The 22,272-nt window shown below is 35.8% G+C and overlaps 1 protein-coding gene across 2 annotated transcripts in view; it reads left to right on the forward strand.

Annotated features, from left to right (window-relative positions):
* The window catches only part of GRM1 (glutamate metabotropic receptor 1), a 346,953-nt gene that overhangs the window by 103,923 nt on the left and 220,758 nt on the right, over window positions 1–22,272 (forward strand). For both annotated transcript variants that reach the window (XM_024747977.1, XM_024747978.1), the window contains exon 2: window positions 5,742–5,991. In XM_024747977.1, the coding sequence (XP_024603745.1) occupies window positions 5,742–5,991 (250 nt within the window). The remainder of the gene's footprint in view (window positions 1–5,741; window positions 5,992–22,272) is intronic.

Raw genomic sequence — 22,272 nt, forward strand, 5'->3', positions numbered from 1 at the left:
CATTGCGGAGCACAGGCTCCCGACGCGCAGGCTCAGCGGCCATGGCTCACGGGCCCAGCCGCTCCGCGGCATGTGGGATCTTCCCGGACCGGGGCACGAACCCGTGTCCCCTGCATCTGCAGGCGGACTCTCAACCACTGCGCCACCAGGGAAGTCCATGACAAGTCTTTAAGATGTATGTTATGACCCCCATTTGCACAAAACCTAAAGAAAATACTTTAAGGCTATCTCCTCATCTAGGATCCAGGATTCAAACCAGGTTGATCTTCCTCCAAGGCTCATCCTCTTATTTACTCAGCTATAAGGCATACCTGAAAACATGATGGGGCAAAAGAACAAAGATTAATCAGTCCTATTGCATAGAGATGACAGTCACCTTTTGGTAAATTTCCTTCTTCCACTTGGATGCTATAACTCTATCTGCCCAAACTGGGGTAATTAAAGGTGGGGTTATGAAATTTCTGATAAAAAGGATTCTCTTCTGTTTTCTCTGATTGCCTTGTGTCAAGCAGTTCCTTCACTGACCTTGCATATAAAATCCCTTATGTGCTTCTAAGGCAGGTGATGACTCATTCACCTCTGACTGACCAGACCCATAATGCTGACTGCAGGTGTGTGGATGGAAGCAGGGAAGCATAACACTTTCTACGTATTAAGTGGGAGAACCAAACAAATTAAAAGGTTGCCAGGAAAGGTTAAAATAATAGGAATTGTTTCCCTGGGAGGAGAGAAAGCTGAACTGTGGCTTCCAGAAAGACCTTTTTCAAAAAAAGAAAGAAAGAATTCAAAGGAACTGATACCTGCCTCCACTGAGAGTGAAGGGGATATGAATTTATATTTTGTTGTACAGGATTTAGATCAAAAAGAAGAATTACCTGATAGTGATGATTGTTGAATATTGGCAGTAGGTTTCCAGAAGGTGCTGTGAAATCAATTTCTATCAACATAGTTCTTTCAAAAATTGGATATTATCTTATTTGTCCAGGATGTCCCAGGAGACAGAATGATCAGTTTTCAGGACCTCGGATAGGGACTGGCCCATAATGCAAGGGGTATATCGTCATCCAGGGAGCCTAAGACTACCAAAGAATACCAATAAAGGGATATAAGCATGAAATAAGGCAGAGATTAAGGGAGTCTAGAGCATAAGACTAGTGAATCTTTGAAAGTAATACTGTTCCTTCTTTAAGAAAAGTGAAGAAATATCTACGTATTTTCCGTGTATAAATGTTTCCCCTCATATAACTGAGGTGTACATACGTAGGGATGAGATATGTTGAATGCTGTTGTTTTACCAAGATAATTCATGAAGATGCAATAACAGGATTTGGACTTCTTTCAACATAATGGCTGAAGTGTTATTTTAGCCACCAGATGGTGTTCAGATTGTTTCTTAAATATATCTTCAACATTTTAAGAGTAGAAGAAAAAACAATCAATATAAGGACTAGCCTTAAGTGCCTTCTTTTTGTTATGATGACAGTTCATACAGGTGATTATGAAACGCAAGACAATTTTATTTCATAGCTTGTTTGCTCAGTGTAACTTACCTACCAAATCACTACAAACCAATCTTTTATGAATGAATATCTGTTAATATGGTCTGATAATAATCATATCTAACTTCTTCAAAAAATCATATGTAGCTTAGAAAATTGAGTTTTAGCCATTGTCTTTTATCTCTTGAGATAGTTCTAATTTTTACTCCTATTTTCAGTACTTTTATTAACTTTGCCCTTGTACAATGTCCACTTCTATTATGTTTAAATACTTTTATTATTCAAACTATAGGGATTTCTTTGTAAACCCCATGTTTTCTCTCATTAGTCTCCCCATAAGTTCTGTTTAAAAGCTTGTTTTATAGAATATCTTGGTTTACTCTCTGTAAATCTTTTTCTCATATGTTTCAATATATTGCAATTTTATATTTTATGGGCTTTGTCAGATGCTACTCTTACATCTCTCTAGGTTTTAGGCAACATCATGACAGTGATAAAGTCTGTTATAAAATCTGTTACAACACAGCAACATATAGCGTATTTCCATGTTGCAATCCTATAGTGGTATGCGAGATACTTCACTAGAGATTTGCTATACAGAGTGGCATTCTACAAACCGTGAACCTTCTGCTCCAATGGAACTTCTCTAGTCATTGCCTCTAAAAATACCTTTTGTGGATTCTCATTCACATCCATTTACCCTGAAAGCCAATCCCTTCCTTACATTCTTCAAGAACTCATTTTCATTCCTACTTTTCCCAAGAGGTATTCTCTGATCATCCTTGCTCTCTCATTCTGAAATTTAGTATTATGGTATTTTTCATTTCCCATGTAGCATATACAGCTTAGTATTGTTGCTGTATTTTGTGTGTTTGTGTCATGCCTTCACAGGTGTATTATAAGTCCATGTAGGAGGCAGTATAAAATGCTGGTTATGAACAGGAACTTCTGAGTTAGATGTTGAATCCTATATTCATCACTGTTTGATCTTAGGCAAGTTACATAACCTCTTAGAGCTTCCACATCCCCAGCAGAGAGTTATAACTTCTATATGGAGTTGTAATGAAAAAATGAAGTGCCTAGGTATTTAGCACAGTGCCAGAGACATAGCAAATATTCATCAAATTGAAGGCAAAGTCAATGCCCGATAATTCTGGGCAATTCTTTAAAGAGCAGAGCCTAGGGATTTTTTCCAAGTTGAGAACTTGATAATCTATTTGATAATTGAATAAAAACATGCAGCTCGCTACCAGACCTGAGTGTTAACATTTACATAGTACTTTTAAGAGTTTTATTATGTCAGTTCTTTATATATTCAAAACTCCTTCCAGGGTTACACAGAGAAGTATCTAAATAAATTCCTCACTACCAGGAAAGGCAGAGGAGGTCTGGGTGGTCAGATGGAAAGGGGAGGGGAGACAGAGGGTAGGTTCCATGCTGAGTGTTTTATTTTAAGTCTGGCATCGTTTGATCATGACCAAGGAGTCAGGCAAAGAATACATGTCCTCTAGTTTTCTTTCTAGCTGTGGAAAATCTGTTTATATTTTAAGATCCAGAATAAAAGCACTTTCTTTTTTTCCCAGATTTTTGAGGTATAATTGACAGACAAAATAGTGTATGTTTAAGGTGTGCAATATGGTAGTTTGAGATATATATATATACACATTGTGAAATGATTACCAGTGTCAAGTTAATTTATACATCCATTAACTCATATAGTTACCTCTTTTGTTGTTTTTCTGAGAACATTTAAGATCTACTCTCAGCAAATTTCAAATATACAATATATATTATTAGCTGTAGATTATTGTATATGATATATATATTATATATATAATTACCTGTATAGTTACCATATTGTACATTAGATCCCCACAACTTACCCATCTTATAACTGAGATTTTGCATTCTTTGACCAACATCTCCCCAGTTTCTCCATTCCCCCACTTCTAGTAACCACTGTTCTACTCTCTGGCTCTATGAGCTTGACTTTTTTAGATTTCAGATATAACAGATATCATACAGTATTTGTTTTTCTATGTCTGGCTTATTTCACTTAGCGTAATGTCCTCCAGCTTTACCCATGTTATTGCAAATGGTGGCCTTACCTTCATTTTTACAACAAATATTCCATTTTATGGCTAATATTCCATATTTTATGGATAATATTTTATGGATAATATTCCATTCTATATATATGTATATAATATATATATGGAATATAACACTTATTACATTTTCTTTATCCATTCACCCATCAATGGACATTTAAGTTATTTCCATATCTTGGCTATTTGAGATACTGATTACATTTCCTTTGGATATACACCTAGTAGAGGGATTACTGAATCATATGATAGTTCCATTTTAAAATTTTGGAGAACTTCATATCGTTTCCCATAATGGCTGTAGCAATTTACATTCCTGCCAACTATACAAGGATTCCTTTTTCTCCACACCTTCCATACCACAGGTACCTTCTTTAGGCAGCTCTTTCTGATTCCTAACCCACAGCATCTCTATTAGATATTTACATTTGAGTTAGTCATGTCATTGCTACTAAATGAAAGTAACATGGTTTTAAGCTTCCTAGAGGTGATTTTCTTCCTTTTTTGTATAGTATTTGTATGTAGTACTATCATCAACATAATGAGTACGAATAAGATAAAATTTATGAATGCAATGTTTAAAATATAAAGATTTATAAAAGTACAAGTCATTCTTATATTAGAGTTACTTTTGTAGAAATACGTATGCTAGTTTGGAGTCTCATAGGCTTCATAAGAGAAATGAGCAGTTTAAACATGGTCTACCACATCATACTCATCTCTCAATCAATTTGTATAATGAAGAATTGCTCTAAACAGGAAAATATGAATAAAGTAATTGAAACAAGAATTTCACAGAACGAATTGACCTATGCTGACATTTTCAAAAAAAATTATGAAAACATACGTGTTTAGTTGCTTGTTGCTGTTAAGAGAAACAAATAGTAACTTAGGAATCAGGTAGACTGTTCCAATTTTAACACAAACAAGCTTCATGCCTATTGGCGAGCTACTTCACTTGGCCCAGTTTCCTTGCTGTAACCTGAAGGGTTTGCACAGAGTATGTCTAAGGCCTTTACTAGATTTAAAACACAAGGATGTTCTTATTCAAATGCATAGAATATTTTTGCTCCTTTAGTCTGCATGTATTTTGATAAAAGAGTAAAATCTTTTTCTGTGATTGTAGTCCATAGGCGGCACCTTAGCAATAAAGTTGTTCCCATTGTAACACCATCTTATAATGCCTTTTCAGTGCCTTTTGCTGAAAGAGTTGGCTGGTGATGTCTTTGTACCTTATAGATTCCTGAACCTGCATTTATTATTGTAAGCGACATCTGATTTCCTTCCTCGTGCCCTCTTCTGCAGGCAGATGAGCCATTCACTTACCAGCTGCAGTCTTCCCCCTTATAATCAGTCAATGCCTCTTGTCTGAGCCACGATGTGTGACCACAGTCCATAGAGCTGAGGATTTTATCATGTGTTAAATCTTCCATTCACTGGAGTGTGTTAAGCCACTGAAGGTGGTTAACTGAAGAGGCAAAAACATTAATTTGATAATTTAATCTTATGAAACAGGAAACGAGAACTCCTTTTTTCTTTCAAAAATACAGGAAAATCTTATCAAGTTTCATAAAAAAGTCCGTGAAACTTTTATAGATATTGAGATTTAAAACTTTTAAATTGAGATTTATAGCTGGTTTTTGTCTGCATGTTCCGGCCTGGCCAGGTGCTCCATTTGCTTTGCTTACTCACTCTTCATGGAGATGTTGCAGGACTTGCTATCACCATGAGTGTCTGCTCTTAACCTGGCAGCCAGCTGAAGCAAGCCCTCGGATGAACACGTCTCATTGTGCTGGCTGACCTCCTACCCCAATGTTCTGACTTCTCCCACGTTGCTAAAATCTGGAACAACCACTAGTAATCATGGTTGTAAAATAGGGCAGCCGTCCCTCATTTCTCAAAACCTGTTTCACTGTGGACACCCTAGTTATATAGTTTTCCATTATTTTCACAGAGTTGATAGTTTGATTATTCTCTTTAGTCCATCCAGATCTTCCTGCAGTCCCAGTTATATTTACAAATTATTTGGCAAGTCTATCCTCTTCATTCCCTGTGACTAATGAGTCCTTTTCCTAGCTTGTTACTGCTGCTGCTGCCAGGTTGTCTTGAACATCTGCTGATTGTTTCTGAACAGGGAATTACGGGGAGAGCGGAATGGATGCGTTCAAAGAGCTGGCTGCCCAGGAAGGCCTCTGCATCGCCCATTCAGACAAAATCTATAGCAATGCTGGGGAGAAGAGCTTTGACCGACTCCTGCGCAAGCTCCGAGAGCGGCTTCCCAAGGCCAGAGTGGTGGTTTGCTTCTGTGAAGGCATGACCGTCAGAGGCCTCCTGAGTGCCATGCGGCGCCTGGGAGTCGTGGGCGAGTTCTCCCTCATAGGAAGGTAAATCTCAATCTCTTTCTCTCTCTCTCTTCTTCTCTTTCTCACACACACACACACACACACACACACACACACACTTTGGCGCACATATACTTGCTCTCACAAAACTGGACTTCCTGATTCCAAAGTGAGTGAAATGTGCATTCCTTCTGGATTTCACTGAGAGTGGGGCTATTTCTATTTTCATGATAGACAAGAGCAGAGGAGTCGATGACAAGATGATGAGACTATTTCAGAAAAGGTGGGAAGTTTTTGCTAGAATGTTTTGTCCTGGCGAATTATTCTTTTCATTTGCTTCCCCCCTTCTGCCCCCTCCTCCTCCCAAAACCACATGAATGCTTTTCTCTTCATATTCCTAAGCATAGATATCTTAATGAGGTGTTGGTGGATGGAAAGTAGTAGTGAAGATGGAAATACACATTAAGATCTGAAATTTAAAGGGCTAGTTGAGTGCAGGTGAAGACATGCCGCTGAACTCTAGTACTTGATGATATAATATCTTACACTTATGGGATGGCTAATAGTGATGTTTTCAGCATGTAATTTCTGGAATTGCAGGTGGTGGGTTCCAAAGTCTATGTTCTTTCTAAGTCATATGTACTTGTGCTGGAATGGAGATTTTCAGTATTATTGTATTTTTCATAGGGTTTTTGACCTAATGGGTATCTTGTTTGATTTACCATCTTCTAATACTACATAAAGGAACTGATCAATTTTTCCAAGGAACCTACTAAGTTTACTTGAATGAAAGCTTCCACTGATCTCTGGCTCTGTCACACTCATCTTCCAGATCTCTTTTTCTTCTCCATCTTCTCTTTTGGCCAGAGTACAATCTTTTCTCACCTTTTGAAGTACCTTAACCAGTGACCCTTTTCTCTAGGAAACTGGGCAGTGGTGGTGTGGATATCCTCCCTGGACCTTTCCTTTCTGGCATTGCACTTGTGATAATGACTGCAATGCTAATAAAATTAATCTCACCTTCATCTGGAACTAGAGGTACAGGACCTATCAAAAACTTTTGAGTAGAAGGTAGGATAGAAATACAGCTAAATGAATAAAGAAACAGAGAAATGATCTCTAGGCATGAGGAAGTATGAAGTCAAGGGCAAAGTATAATTCAAGACTAAGAAAATTATTGAATTTGGGTGAAATTGGCACACTGCCATAAAATGTCTTTTTGGCTTCTTCAACAGGATGCAGTTGTGTGAGGCCATTTAAGAAAGCATCTCTAAAGAAAGAGTATTTAAAGAAGGAATGTTACTTCCTTCATTAGTGAAAAAGTTTGTAAGCAGCATTGTTGAAGTGTTACATGGAATAAGGTTCTTAATATATGCATCAGGACAGGTGGCATATAGATATTCAATCTTTTAACTGATTTTGTAAAAATGACTGCTTTTATGAAGGGTGCTTGTTTTAAAAAATAATCTCATGTTTACCATTTTCAAAAGAAGAAAAGTCTGTTTTGCAGGTTTCCTTCTGTTTAATATCCCCAAAGAGAGGCTAGCTACCTAGATTCTGGAAATCTCGAACAGATGTAGCAAATATATGAGCTTTGGGGTATAAAGACTGCCTAATTGTGAAATATATTTATACAAAATACTGCAGTGAGTAATTGGAGTGTAAAGAACTCATTCTATTATCATTATTTAAAAGCTTGTCAAGAATAATAATGTAAAGTTATCTCTCTGGCTCTTGCTTACCTGCTAATAACGCAGCTGAGTCCCTCCAGGTATTTCTGAGTCTCACATGTGGTTGTTCGTGGTGATATCACTTCTTTTACTCCTCTCTTTCTCTACCTCATATCTTCTGGGTTCTACTGATGTATCCTAGAGATACTATCATCACAACAAACACCTGTGCTCCTGAGGTCGCTGCTCCCTGTACCAATGGTCACTGCCAGTAAAGCGTGGAGCCCTGGAGATGTCAAAGCTATGCCATGCAGTGCTTCTCTGACTTTCTGGGCTATATTCCATGAGGGTCTATCAAAGTGATATTGGCTTTTACTCTCATATCTTAGAGGATTTTGTGGAAAACACCTTTTTTTTTTCATTCTTTTTTCACAGCTCTCTCCCTTCCCTGGGAGAGATATGAGTCCAGAGGGAGCTGAGCTGGCAATAAAGACAAGTAGTAACACTACAGCATACCTAGTATCAGCTTTTCCTTCAGATGCTTTATTCTCCTACTTCCTGTGGGATGAATTCTAACCCAAGCACTCCTCTGTTCCTCATGCCAATGGACATTTGGTGAGCTTGGTTCCCTAATTTCAACAGATGTGTCCAGAAGGGTTCCAGTTTAACACCAAGTTGCAACTTCTAGCTACATTTGTAATGCTGTCAAATATATCTCCTTCCTATTTAAAGGAGGTTTAATTTACCAAATGATAAAATCCTTTGGGGTCAGGAGCCATTGTTTAGTTTCTTTCAGAATATGTGGCATGATTCTGGATGCTGCCAGATTCACAAGAGGGCATTGTGTAGATGGTGATGGACCTCTTTTCACAGAGGTGAAGATAAGTAAATCATGGTCTAGATTGCAGCAAGAGACATTTAGTTAAGAAAAGAATTAGAAATTCCTGAATGGAGGTTTGTACTCCTTTGCCTCCTGTGACTCCTCTTTTCTCTTACACTTCACATCCAACATAGAAGGAAATGTTGTTGGGGCTACAATCAAAACATATACAGACTTTGACAGCTTAATGCCTTTCTTGCCGCTACCATCCTACTCCAAGCCAACATCATCTCTCACTTGGGTTATGGCAATAACCTCCTAATTGATCCTTGCCTTGCCCTTCCCAGCCAGTTATTCTTAAGGAAAATGGATCTTTTAAAAATTTAAGTCAAGTAATGTCTTTTAACCTTACACACTCAATACCTGAAAATGGCTTTCCATTTTTCTTATGACAAAGTCCTTGCAATGGCCTTCAAAGTCCCACATTCTGTCATTGGGACTGAGTTTTTTACAATGGAGTAATAAACTAGAATGACAGAAATAGAATTTTTAAATAGAAAGTTCTCCAAGATATTAAAAATATCCTATATTTAATGAATGTATGTAATGGAAAAACAAAACAAAACATGAGCTAAGAGTTCTTCAACTCTTCCACAAAGTAATCATGTGATCTTAAGTCATGTTTTGTCTCCGAGTCTATTTTTTTTTCTATAGAAATTAATGACTTGGCTCCAGATCATCTTTAAATATTTTTCCAGTCCTAGAATTTATAATATATTAAGACCATATGACTGAACCATGTTCAAAGGAATGTATTTATAGATTCATTTTTTCTGAAGTTATTCATGAATTTGGATTAATCAATTTACACATTTTATGAGTCACCTTGTTAAAACAAGGAGAATTCATTGAATACAACTACTCAGAATTAGTGTCTTAATCTGTGGTCATGCAATGTAGCCAGCATATCCACATGAAAATCAAACCTTTGACTCTGAACAAACTGGAATAATATTCTCACCAAGTAAGTTAATTAACCATAGTCAAGTTAATCATCACACAGAAGAACCATTCTTTCTTGTTTCTATGAAACTGCCTCTTTCGAGATCCTTCTCAAAATTGGGTGTAGCATATCTATAATTATATTTTCCTTATGATGGTGATGATGATGATAACGTTTATTTAGGACTTAATGTATGCCAGGCGCTGTTCTAAGCACTTTTTATACATAAACTCATTTAATCGTCGTAAAAATATGATGAGATAGGTGCTAATATTATTTCTGTTTTAATGTATGGAGATGTAAAGAACTTGTCAAAAAGTGTCACAGTTGGGATTTGAAGGCAATGTGACTTCAGATTTCATGCTCTTATTCACTAAGTTATATTGTGTGTGTCAAGCTATGATTGTTTTGTTTCAGAGATACTGTCTTTACCCTTAGTTTTCTTTCAGTTTGCTGTCTCTTCTAGAGATTTCATTGTTTAGACCCACATTCTTTGGAAAAATAAACTGAGGTATGTTCATGAGAAAATTATTTTACATTTCTAATTATTCTCTACATATATGCACCCTTTTCATTTCTCTCTTAGTATTAAATGTTTTATATGGTATTTCAGTAAAGGGGCCATTCTTTTCAAGCTCATTATTTTTAATTTAACACGAGACTCCACATACCATTCTCTATTTGCATACAGTCTATATCTATGGAACTATACCTATGTAAAAGCTAATTTGGAATAAGTGGGTGATATTTCTCTGAAATCCTCAGTAATAACTATTATAATTCGAAAAATTAACTGATGAATTTGTTCTAATTCCTATATTGCTCTTTTATTTGAAGAAAGTGAAAATAAGCATGGTTTACATGTGTAAACACCTAATAGCTACGATTTATTGAAGTTTTGGTATGTACTAGGTTAATAATATATGATATCTCCAGTCCTAACAACAACTCTGAAAGGTTGATTTGGAAGGTAAAGAAGTTAAACAATTACCCCAAATTCCTAAATTAATCAGTGGTGAAGACAGAGTCAAACTTCCTACTATACCATAGCATCATGCGGATATGTAAATATCGAATTGTAACTTCCTCAATGATAGGAACCACGTTTTATATACTTTTTATTTCCTTATCATGCCAAGTGAAGTGTTTTGATGTGTTAATTATTTAATAACTATGTCAGAAAGCTTGGAGTGTCATAGTGAGAGCAGGTAGCTTCATTGTGTGAACCTGAGTTCCCTTTTATTTTCCAGGATCAGTAAGTTTTACCTAGTGTGGTAAGGGTTGATGTTCTTCAATCAGCCTCTATTTCTAGAATTTTTCTGTAAAATTGGGACTAATATTTGCTTACCCGTCAGGTTGTTGTTTTTGTCTAATCACAAAATGCTTACTTGTCTGTTAAACCAAAGCTAAGCATCAATATTGGGTCCCTTAAAGACACACTGTTTTCTGAGGGCGAGTGAGAGCTCTCTGGCTTTAGTCCTATGCCTAGTGTTGGCATTATCCTGGGCCTTTACCCTGCCTTCCTCATCTTGGGAAGCCCTTCTACTAGGTTTACAGTCTACCTTTTTAGGAGTCTTGCTTTAGATGTACTTAGGTATACCATATTTAATTATGTATTTCCTAGCCCCTTCTACTGCATTATGACATCTTATTTCTCCTGTAAGAAATAAGCATCCAATAAAGATAATTAGGTCAATAACTTTCCATCTCATCCCCTCTCTCTACTGTATCCTGGTCAATCAGTTTATAAGTATATGGTCCTTACATTTCAATCCCTTTCTTATTGGTGTGTGTTCTTTTACCTGTCTTCCCTCCCAACTCTGTAATCTTCTCCCCTACTAGACCCACTTTCCATTATCTGTCACTGCAGAGAAATCCCCACCCCCCATCTAAAACCTGATCCATGAATACTAACACCATGATTTATGAGTTGAAAGCACAATGAACAACTTTAGGCACATATTCAGAAAACTGATTGAAATGAAGCAGTTACTTTATCTGGAAAGAAGCTTATAGTTTCATTTTAAAACAAAGGAAGCTCTTGTTTTTTACAAGGTACATTTTGTCTTTTTCTTCCAGAACCTAAACACATATTTAGAAAAGTGACCTCTATACCCTTGAAACGTAAGATGATATGCCATTGTGTTATGTTCCACACAGTTACATTTTTAATGAAAAATGAGTTGTTTTAGATCCCGTCTTTCCATTTTGGAAAAAATGGGGAAATATCTAAAGTTTGCAGCCTTCAGGCAAAATTGCAAAGGTTATGTGTTTTAAATAAATGTGGACTTCCAGTGAAGTGTGACATCCCCCAAATGGATTATAATCAAGTTGCTGCCAAAGCTGATGAGCATTTTCTGGCGCATAATGGTCACGACTTATAGATTCACAACCTTGCCTTCTCTAGGCTCCCAAGGGTGGAAAATGATTACTAACCTGCTGACAGACTATCGCTTCCTTAAAACACTCCTGCTCCAAAGGCAGATTAATGAGAGCTTTGTGGAAGATTACACTGTTAGAAAAAGACCGTGAGAAATGTGTGCTAAGGAAGGAGAAGGGATTTAGTTTAGAGTACTCTGGAGAATCAACATCATTTTTAGGATATTGACATCTATTTTGAGCATAGATCTCAGCCACAGAAATGCTCAGGATTTCCACAAAATTGGGGCGGCTGATTTGCATGAAAGTTAGTAATGATTAACTCTTCCTTTATACCAACAACTATTTCCACGTTTCAGAAAATGGACACCTGAAAACTAAAAGACTACTATCATGGTCTCTACTTGCCTAGGAGGTATTAGAAACACTGAAGGAAAGGATTTTGGGTGCCTTCTGTATCTATAAGGCACTGGCTGAAATTTGAATGAATGAAAAAGGAGGTCATTATGATTTACCCAAGTTTGTGTTTGAGGCTGATTGAAGACTACAGGGAATTTATCTTAATGAATTTTCATAGTTCCTATGGCAGTCAGTTCTCAACCTGGCTGCACATCACACTCAGTAGGCGCTCTTAAAAATGTGGATTCCTGGATCTTACCCCAGGCCATTAGTAGAGTTTCTTGGTGAGGGATTTGGATCTTCTTCTTTTTTTAAAAGGACTAAAGATGAGTTAAATTTCAGAACCACTACTCTGTGATGCCTACATCAGTGTTTTGCACTCAGGTGGTGTTCACTATGAATGAATTGCTTACAGGACATATTTGAAAGGGAAGATGAAGTGAAAAGTTTAACTCCACTGCCTGTCAATCCACCATTTTAGCTCCAGTTTTCTTTTATGGATTGTATTTTGCTTTATTATTTCTTGAAATTTATTTATTTTTAAAATTTTCTTTTAAAAGTAAAGATACATTTGAAAGTAGTGTATAATAGTAGTAGTAGTAGTAGCAGTAGTAATGGTAATAGCCATAAACACTTTGCAACTCTGCTTATTTCCTGTGTTTCTGTCTCCTCCTGATGCCCAAACTGGCCTATTGAACTGCCCCCTGAAACACTGCCGTGTCCCAATTCTCAGACTAGTCAAAATGCAGAGTAAGGAGCACATACACTTGTGGCAGATTTAGCCTCTGCCATCTCCAAATCTAGGGTTGCCCGTGGCTGATCAATGAACTACTATTGTTGAGTACAATTGATCCTTGAACAACACAAGTTTGAACTGCACAGGTCTACTTTCACATGGATATTTTTCATTAGTAAATATTACAAGTAGTACGTGGTCGGTGGTTGACTGAATCTGCAGATGGGGAGGAAATGCAGATATGGAGTGCCGACTATAAGTGGATTGAACCCCACGTTGTTCAGGGGTCAACTGTAGTATTCTGTGGCATGAATATGCTTCAATTTGCTTATCCATTCTCCTATTGATGGACATTTGGGTTGTTTCCAGGTTTGACTATAATGAATAATGCAGCTATGAATATGATTTGTGTAAGTGTTTGTGTGGACACATATATTTAATTCTCTTTAGGAAATATCTAGAGTGAGATTATGGGTCACATGGTAAGTGTATATTTAACTTTATAAATTATAAGAAACTGCAGAACTACTTTCCAAAGTGGCTGTAAAATTTTGCAGTTCTACCAGCACTGTATGAGAGTTCTAATTTTTCCACATCTTCAAAATAGTACAGCCAGTCTTTTCGGCTTTCAGCTCTTCTAGTGGGTGTCTAGTGGCATGTCTTTGTTGTTTTAATTTGCATTTCCTAAAGACTAATAACGTTGAAAATTTTTATGTACTTATTTGCCATTTTAATATCTTTTTTTGGTAAAATCTCTTGCACACATCTATGTCCATTTTATCAATTTGTTTGCCTTATTATGAAGTTATAAAAATTCTGTGTAACTTCTGGACTCAAATCATTTATAATATATATGTATAGTATATGTTTTCTCAGTATGTATCTGAAAATTTAATTTTGTTCATAGTATCTTTGAAAAATGGAACATTTAAAATTTTGAAAGTTATCAGTTTCTTTTTTTATGGTTTATGCTTTGTGTTCTATCAAAGATAGCTTTATCTACTCCAAGGTTACAAACATTTTCATAGAAGTTTTATAATTTTTACTTTTATAGCTAGATATGATTAAATCATATATTTGGAGTTAATTTTCACATATATTGTGAGATGAGTGAATACTTTTTTTTTTTGGACATAAAAGTATCCAGCTTTTCCAGAACTATGTATTGAAAGGATTATAATTTCCCCATTGAAGTAACCTGTCATTTAGTTGAAAGCAGTTGACTATGCATATACATTACTTATTTCCTATCCCTCTGCCCTATTTTAAATTAATTGAATATGTATATATAGCATTCCATTTTATCTTTACTTCTTTACTTAACTAGCTATCATGTTATTTTATGAATGGTTGATCTTGGGTTTACACTATGCTTTTTAAAGTTGTTATTGTCCCCACCTTCTAAGAATATTATACCACGTCACATATAGTATAAGAACTTTGTAGCAATATATATACATTTCTCCTTCCTGACCTGTGTTCTCTTGTCATGATATATTTTACTTCTAATTCTATTCCAAAATTCAAAATAAATTGTTATTACTTTTGCTAGAGTGGTCAATTAGCTATCCAAGAAATCAAAAGTGAGAAATATTATCTTCTATATTACCAGTATAATTACTGTCTGTGATCTTCATTCCTTGTATAGATCCATATTTTCTATGGATTATTTTCCTTCTGCCTGAAGAATTTCCTTTAACGTTACTTGAGGAGCTGGTCTGCTGAGATAAATTCTCTCCACTTTTATTGTCTGTGAATGTTTTCATTTTGCCTTAATTAAAAAAAATTTTTCTGGTATAGAAATCTAGGTTGATAGTTGTTTTTACTCCCAATGCTTTAGAAATATTATTCAAATATATTTCTGACTTACATAGCCTCTGATGAGAAATCTGCTATAATTCTTTTGTTCCTCTACTCTGTATTTCTATTATTCTTTTAAGTATGTCTCTTTATCACTAGTTTTCAGCAATTTGAGTATGATAATCCTTGATGTGTTTTTTGTCATATTTGTTTGACTTGGGGTTCATTGAACTTCTTAGATATGTGGGTTTGTAGTTTTTTTAAAATCAAGTTTGGAAAATGATTGGCTATTCTTTCCTAAAATATTAGTTCTGTGCTGGCCATTCTTTTCTTTCTTTCTTTCTTTCTTTTTTTTAACATCTTTATTGGAGTATAATTGCTTAACAATGGTTTGTTAGTTTCTGCTTTATAACAAAGTGAATCAGCTATACATATATATTTATCCCTATTTCTCCTTCCTCTTGCGTCTCCCTCCCACCCTCCCTATCCCACCCCTCTAGGTGGACACAAAGCACTGAGCTGATCTCCCTGTGCCATGTGGCTGCTTCCCACTAGCTATCTATTTTACATTTGGTAGTGTATATATGTCCATGCCATTTTCTCACATCGTCCCAGATTACCCTTCCCCCTCCCTGTGTCCTCAAGTCCATTCTCTACATCTGCGTCTTTATTCCTGTCCTGCCCCTAGGTTCTTCAGAAATATATATATATATATATATATATTTAGATTCCATATATATGTGTTAGCATACGGTATTTGTTTTTTGCTTTCTGACTTACTTCACTCTGTATGACAGTCTCTAAGTCCATCCACCTCACTGCAAATAACTCAACTTCATTTCTTTTTATGGCTGAGTAATATTCCACTGTATATATGTACCACATCTTCTTTATCCATTCATCTGTCTATGGACACTTAGGTTGCTTCCATGTTCTGGCTATTGTGCTGCAATGAACATTGTGGTACGTGATTCTTTTCGAATTATGGTTTTCTCAGGGTATATGCCCAGTAGTGGGATTGCTGAGTCATATGGTAGTTCTATTTTTAGGTATTTTTTTTCATAATAGCAGTATTTTTTATTGAAGTATAGTTGATGTACAATATTATATAAGTTACAGGTGTACCATATAGTGATTCACAATTTTTAAATGTTATACTCCATTTATAGTTATTACAAAATTTTGGCTATATTCCCTGTGTTGTACAATGTATCTTTGTAACTTATTTTATACATAATAGATTTTACTTCTTACACCCGTACCCCTCTATCGCCCCTACCCTCTTCCCTCTCCCTAATGGTGACCACTACTTTGTTCTTTATATCTGTGAGTCTGTTTCCTTTTTGTTATTTTACTAGTTTGTTCTATTTTAGATTCCACATATAAGCAATGTCATACAACATTTATCTTCTCTGTCTGACTTATTTCACTTACCATTATAATATTAATAATAGCAATATTAATACTACCAACACCAATATGATTTTCCATTCATTTTAAAAAGTCATTCACTGAGACACTGACTGGAAGCTCTGGAGCAAGGGTGGAGCATTCCAGTTATGGGCTTCACTTTAGTGTGATGTGGCTGCTCTGTTTCATTGAGAAACTCCCCAAATGCCCTGTCTATTAATCTTCTTGCGTTTCAGTTTGCTCATAAAGGATTCTCCAATCTCCAGCCAAGAGGAAAAAGGGGCTGTACCATAAATACATTTCCATGTAGTCCTCCTTTTCAGTGCTGTGCCTCCTCCTTAACTAAGCCTCAGATCTCTGAGTCCTATGTCTCTCTGGAATGTTTTCATAGAATAGCTGCAGAAAAAGAAGGATATCCTCTGCTGCTTAATTGGGTCTAACCAGAGGTGGGCTGGAGCCAGCATGAATCAACCCTGTGCAGGTGGTGTGCTCATCCCTTCCCAAGTCTGAGTTTGGTAACATTATATTAGTAGCTTGAAATTACCCATGATGGGAGTATTTACACCATGAAAATTGGTAAACAGGGCTTTGTGTGTGTGTGGTGGGGGGAGTGAACAGGGGCAAGTAGAGAGCTGGGTACCAGCAGACTGTTTGTTCTTGCTTCTTATTAGACAACCTTTCAATAAACACACAAGTTTTCAGCCCTATCTGTAATGTCAGTCTTATGTTAATAATAGTTTTTTTTTTTACATCTTTATTGGAGTATAATTGCTTTACAATGGTGTGTTATTTTCTGCTTTATAACAAAGTGAATCAGTTATACATATACATATGTTCCCATATCTCTTCCCTCTTGCATCTCCCTCCCTCCCACCCTCCCTATCCCACCCCTCTAGCTGGTCACAAACCACCGAGCTGATCTCCCTGTGCTATGCGGCTGCTTCCCACTAGCTATCTATTTTACATTTGGTAGTGTATATATGTCCATGCCACTCTCTTACTTTCTCCCAGCTTACCCTTCCCCCTCCCCATATCCTCAAGTCCATTCTCTAGTAGGTCTGTGTCTTTATTCCTGTCTTATCCGTAGGTTCTTCATAATATTGTTTTTCCCTTAGATTCCATATATATGTGTCAGCATATGATATTTGTCTTTCTCTTTCTGACTTACTTCACTCTGTATAACAGACTCTAGGTCCATCCACCTCACTACAAATAACTCAATTTCGTTTCTTTTTATGGCTGAATAATATTCCATTGTATGTATGTGCCACATCTTCTTTATCCATTCATCTGTCGATGGACACTTAGGTTGCTTCCATGTACTGACTATTGTAAACAGTGCTGCAATGAACATTAGGGTGCATGTGTCTTTTTGAATTATGATTTTCTCAGGGTATATGCCCAGTAGTGGGATTGCTGGGTCGTATGGTAGTTCTATTTTTAGTTTTTTAAGGAAGCTCCATACTGTTCTACATGGTGGCTGTATCAATTTACATTCCCACCAACAGTGCAGGAGGGTTCCCTTTTCTCCACACTCACCAGCAACTATTGTTTCTAGATATTTTGATGATGGCCATTCTGACTGGTGTGAGGTGATATCTCATTGTAGTTTTGATTTACATTTCTCTAATGATTAGTGATGTTGAGAAGCTTTTCATGTGCTTCTTGCCATCTGTATATGTTCTTTGGAAAAATATCTATTTAGGTATTCTGCCCATTTTTGGATTGGGTTTTGTTTTTTTTAATATTGAGTGCATGAGATGCTTGTATATTTTGGAGATTAATCCTTTGTCAGTTGGTTCGTTTGCAAATATTTTCTCCCATTCTGAGGGTTATCTTTTCATCTTGTTTATAGTTTCCTTTGCTCTGCAAAAGTTTTGAAGTTTCATTAGGTCCCATTTGTTTATTTTTGTTTTTATTTCCATTTCCCTAGGCCGTGGGTCAAAATGGATCTTGCTGTTATTTATGTCATAGAGTGTTCTGCCTGTGTTTTCCTCTAAGAGTTTTTATAGTGTCTGGCCTTACATTTAGGACTTTCATCCATTTTGAGTTTATTTTTGGCTATGGTGTTAGGGAGTTTTCTAAGTTCATTCTTTTCCATATAGCAGTCCAGTTTTCCCAGCACCACTTATTGAAAAAGCTGTCTTTTATCCATTGTATATTCTTGCCTCCTTTATCAAAGATAAGGTGACCATATGTACGTGGGTTTATCTCTGGGCTTTTTATGCTGTTCCATTAATCTATATTTCTATTTTTGTGCCAGTACCATACTGTCTTGATTACTGTAGTTTTGTAGTATAGTCTGAAGTCAGGGAGTCTGATTCCTCCAGCTTCGTTTTTCTTTCTCAAGATTGTTTTGGCTATTCGGAGTCTTATTTGTTTCCATAGAAATTGTGAAATTTTTTGTTCTGGTTCTGTGAAAAATGCCATGGGTCATTTGATAAGGATTGCATTGAATCTGTAGATTGCTTTGGGTAGTTTAGTCATTTTCACAGTGTTGATTGTTCCAATCCAAGAACATGTTATATCTCTCCATCTGTTTGTATCATCTTTAATTACTTTCATCAGTGTATTATAGTTTTCTGCATACAGGTCTTTTGTCTCCTTAGTAGGTTTATTGCTAGGTATTTTATTCTTTCTGTTGCAGTGGTAAATGGGAGTGTTTCCTTAACTTCTCTTTCAGAATTTTCATCATTAGTGTATAGGAGTGCAAGAGATTTCTTTGCATTAATTTTGTATCCTGCTACTTTACCAAATTCATTGATTAGCTCTAGTAGTTTTCTGGTAGCATCTTTAGGATTCTCTATGTATTATGTCATGTCACCTGCAAACAGTGAGAGTTTTACTTCTTTTCTGGAATACAATTCATTCCTTGTATTTCTTTTTCTTCTCTGATTGCTGTGGCTAAAACTTCCAAAACTATGTTGAGTAGTAGTGGTGAGAGTGGGCAACCTTGTCTTGTTCCTGATCTTAATGGAAGTCGTTTCAGTTTTTCACCATTGAGAATGATGCTGGCTGTGGGTTTGTCATATATGGCTTTATTATGTTGAGGTAAGTTCCCTCTATGCCTACTTTCTGGAGGGTCCTTATCATAAATGGGTGTTGAATTTTGTTGAAAGCTTTTTCTGCATCTATTGAGATTATCATCTGGTTTTTATCCTTCAGTTTGTTAATATGGTGTATCACATTGTTTGATTTGCATATATTTAAGAATCCTTGCATTTCTGATCATGGTGTATGATCCCTTTAATGTGCTGTTGGATTCAGTTTGCTAGTATTTTGTTGAGGATTTTTGCATCTGTGTTCATCAGTGATATTGGCCTGTAGTTTTCTTTTTTTGTGACATCTTTGTCTGGTTTTGGTCTGAGGGTGATAGTGGCCTCGCAGAGTGAGCTTAGGAGTGTTCCTCCCTCTGCTGTATTTTGGAAGGGTTTGAGAAGGACAGGTGTTAGCTCTTCTCTAAATGTTTGATAGAATTCACCTGTGAAGCCATCTGGTCCTGGACGTTTGTTTATTGGAGGATTTTTAATCATAGTGTCAATTTCAGTGCTTGGGATTGGTATGTTTATATTTTCTGTTTCTTCCTGGTTCAGTCCTGGACGGTTGTGCTTTTCTGAGAATTTGTCTGTTCCTTCCAGGTTGTCCATTTTATTGACATATAGTTGCTTGTAGTAATCCCCCATGATCCTTTGTATTTCTGCAGTGTCACTTGTTACTTCTCTGTTTTCATTACTAATTCTATTGATTTGAGTCTTCTCCCCTTTTTTTAGGAAGAGTCTGGCTAATGGTTTATCAGTTTTGTTTATCTTCTCAAAGAACCAGCTTTTAGGTTATTTATCTTTGCTATTGTTTCCTTCTTTTCTTTTTCATTTATTTCTGATCTGATCTTTATGATTTCTTTCCTTCTGCTAACTTTGGGTTTTGTTGTTCTTCTTTTTCTAATTGATTTAGGTTTAAGGGAAGGTTGTTTATTTGAGATGTTTCTTGTTTCTTGAGGTAGGATTGTATTGCTATAAATTTCCCTCTTAGAAATTTTGCTGCATCCCATAAGTTTTGGATCATCATGTTTTCATTGTCATTTCTTTCTAGGTATTTTTTTGATTTCCTCTTTGATGTCTTCAGTGATCTCTTGGTTATTTAGTAGTGTGCCACCAGGGAAGTAGTGTACCACCATGGAAGCCCTATCTATTTTTAATGTTGTTTTTTGTACTTTTGGTGTCATGTCTAAGAAACCATTGCATAATCCAAGGTTGTTTACATTTACACCTGTTTCTTTTCTAAAATTTTTATAGTTTTATCTCTTATATTTAGGTTTTTGATCCATTTTGAGTTAATTTTTTAATATGGTGTGAGTATGGGGTCTAATTTCCTTCTTTTGCATGTGGAAATCCAATTGTTCCAGCATTATATGTTGAAAGGGCTATTCTTTCCACATGGAACTCTTTTGGTACTTCTGTTAGAAATCAACTGAACAGAATGGTTTATTTCTGGACTCTCAATTTTAATCCATTGATCTAAATGTCTAGCTTTATGCCAGTACCACCTTGTCCTAATTGCTGTAACTTTTTAACACGTTTTGAAATTGAAATGTTTGAGTCATCCAAATATTCCAAAATTGTTTTGATTATTTTAGATCCCTTGCATTTCCATATGAATTTTAAGATCAACCTGTAAATTTCTAAAAAGAAAGGGCCGTTGGAATTTTGATAGGCATTACATTGAATTTCCAGATCAATATGGGGAGTATTACCATTTTAGCAATATGAAATCTTTCAATCCATAAACATCAGATGCCTATCCATTTAAATCTTTCTTAATTTCTTTCAATGATGTTTTCAGGGTACATGTATTGCAATTATTTTGTTAAATTTATTCTTAATTATTTTACTCTTTTTATGCTATTGTAAATGGAATTGTTTTCTTAATTTTATTTTAGATTGTTCATTGCTAGTGTATAGAAATATAAATGATTTTTATATGTTGATCTTGATCCTGAAGCCTTGGTGAACTCATTTATTAGTTCTTATAGTTTTTGGTGGATTCCTCACAATTTTCTATATACAAGGACATGCAATCAACAAATAAAGGTAGTTTTACCCCTTCCATTCAGATTTGGATGCCTTTCTTTTCTTTTCTTTGAAATTTCTCTGGCAGAACATTCATTACAGTATTGAATAGAAACACTGAGAATGGACATTCTTTGGTTCCCACCCACAATTTTTGTGCTGTTGTCAAATATATTACATTTCTATATGTTATTGGTCCCCAAATATAATTATTTGCATATCATTTTATACAATTGCTTTTAAAATCATTTAAGTATAGAAAGAAGAAAAGATATGCATTTACACTCTTTTCTTTTTATAATTATCTAAGTACATTTACCTGTGCTGTGTGTGTGTGTGTGTGTGTGTGTGTGTGTGTGTGTTTCAATTTTCATCTGGGTAACTTGCTTTCAGAGTGAAGAATTTCCTCTCATATTTTATTTTATTTTTTCGTAACGTGGCTTTGCTAGGGATGAATTCACTCAGTGTTTATCTGGGAATATCTTTTTTTCACCTTCATTTTTGAGAAATAGTTTTGCTGGATATAAGATTTTTGTTTGATAGCTTTTTATTTCAGCTCTTTGACTATGTCATTCACCTGCCTTCTGGCCACCTATGTTTCTCATAAGAGACCATTTCTTAATTATATGGGATTCAACTGCATGTGATGAGCTGTTTTTCTCTTGCTGCTTTCAAGATTTTCTCTTTTTCTTGGCTTTCACCATTTTTACTATGTTGTACCTGCATCTGTATCTTTTTGTGTTTATCCTACTTAGAGTTCATTCTTGCATGTAGAGATAAAAGCTTTTCAGTAAATCTGGTAAGTTTCCAGACAGTTTTTCTTTGAATATTTTTCTGCTCCATTTCCTTTCTCCACTTCTTCTGGTACTCCTGTTGTATGTATGCTGGCACTCTTCAAAGTGTCTCACATTTTTTCTGAGGCTCTATTCATTTTTAAAAATTCTATTTACTGTCTCTTTGTTTTCTTAAATTAATTTTTATTGGAGTATAGTTGATTTACAATATTGTGTTAGTTTCTGCTATACAGCAAAGCAAATCAG

This window comes from Neophocaena asiaeorientalis, unplaced genomic scaffold (genome assembly GCF_003031525.2).
Source record: "Neophocaena asiaeorientalis asiaeorientalis breed wild unplaced genomic scaffold, Neophocaena_asiaeorientalis_V1.1 scaffold123, whole genome shotgun sequence".
Taxonomy (NCBI): domain Eukaryota; kingdom Metazoa; phylum Chordata; class Mammalia; order Artiodactyla; family Phocoenidae; genus Neophocaena; species Neophocaena asiaeorientalis.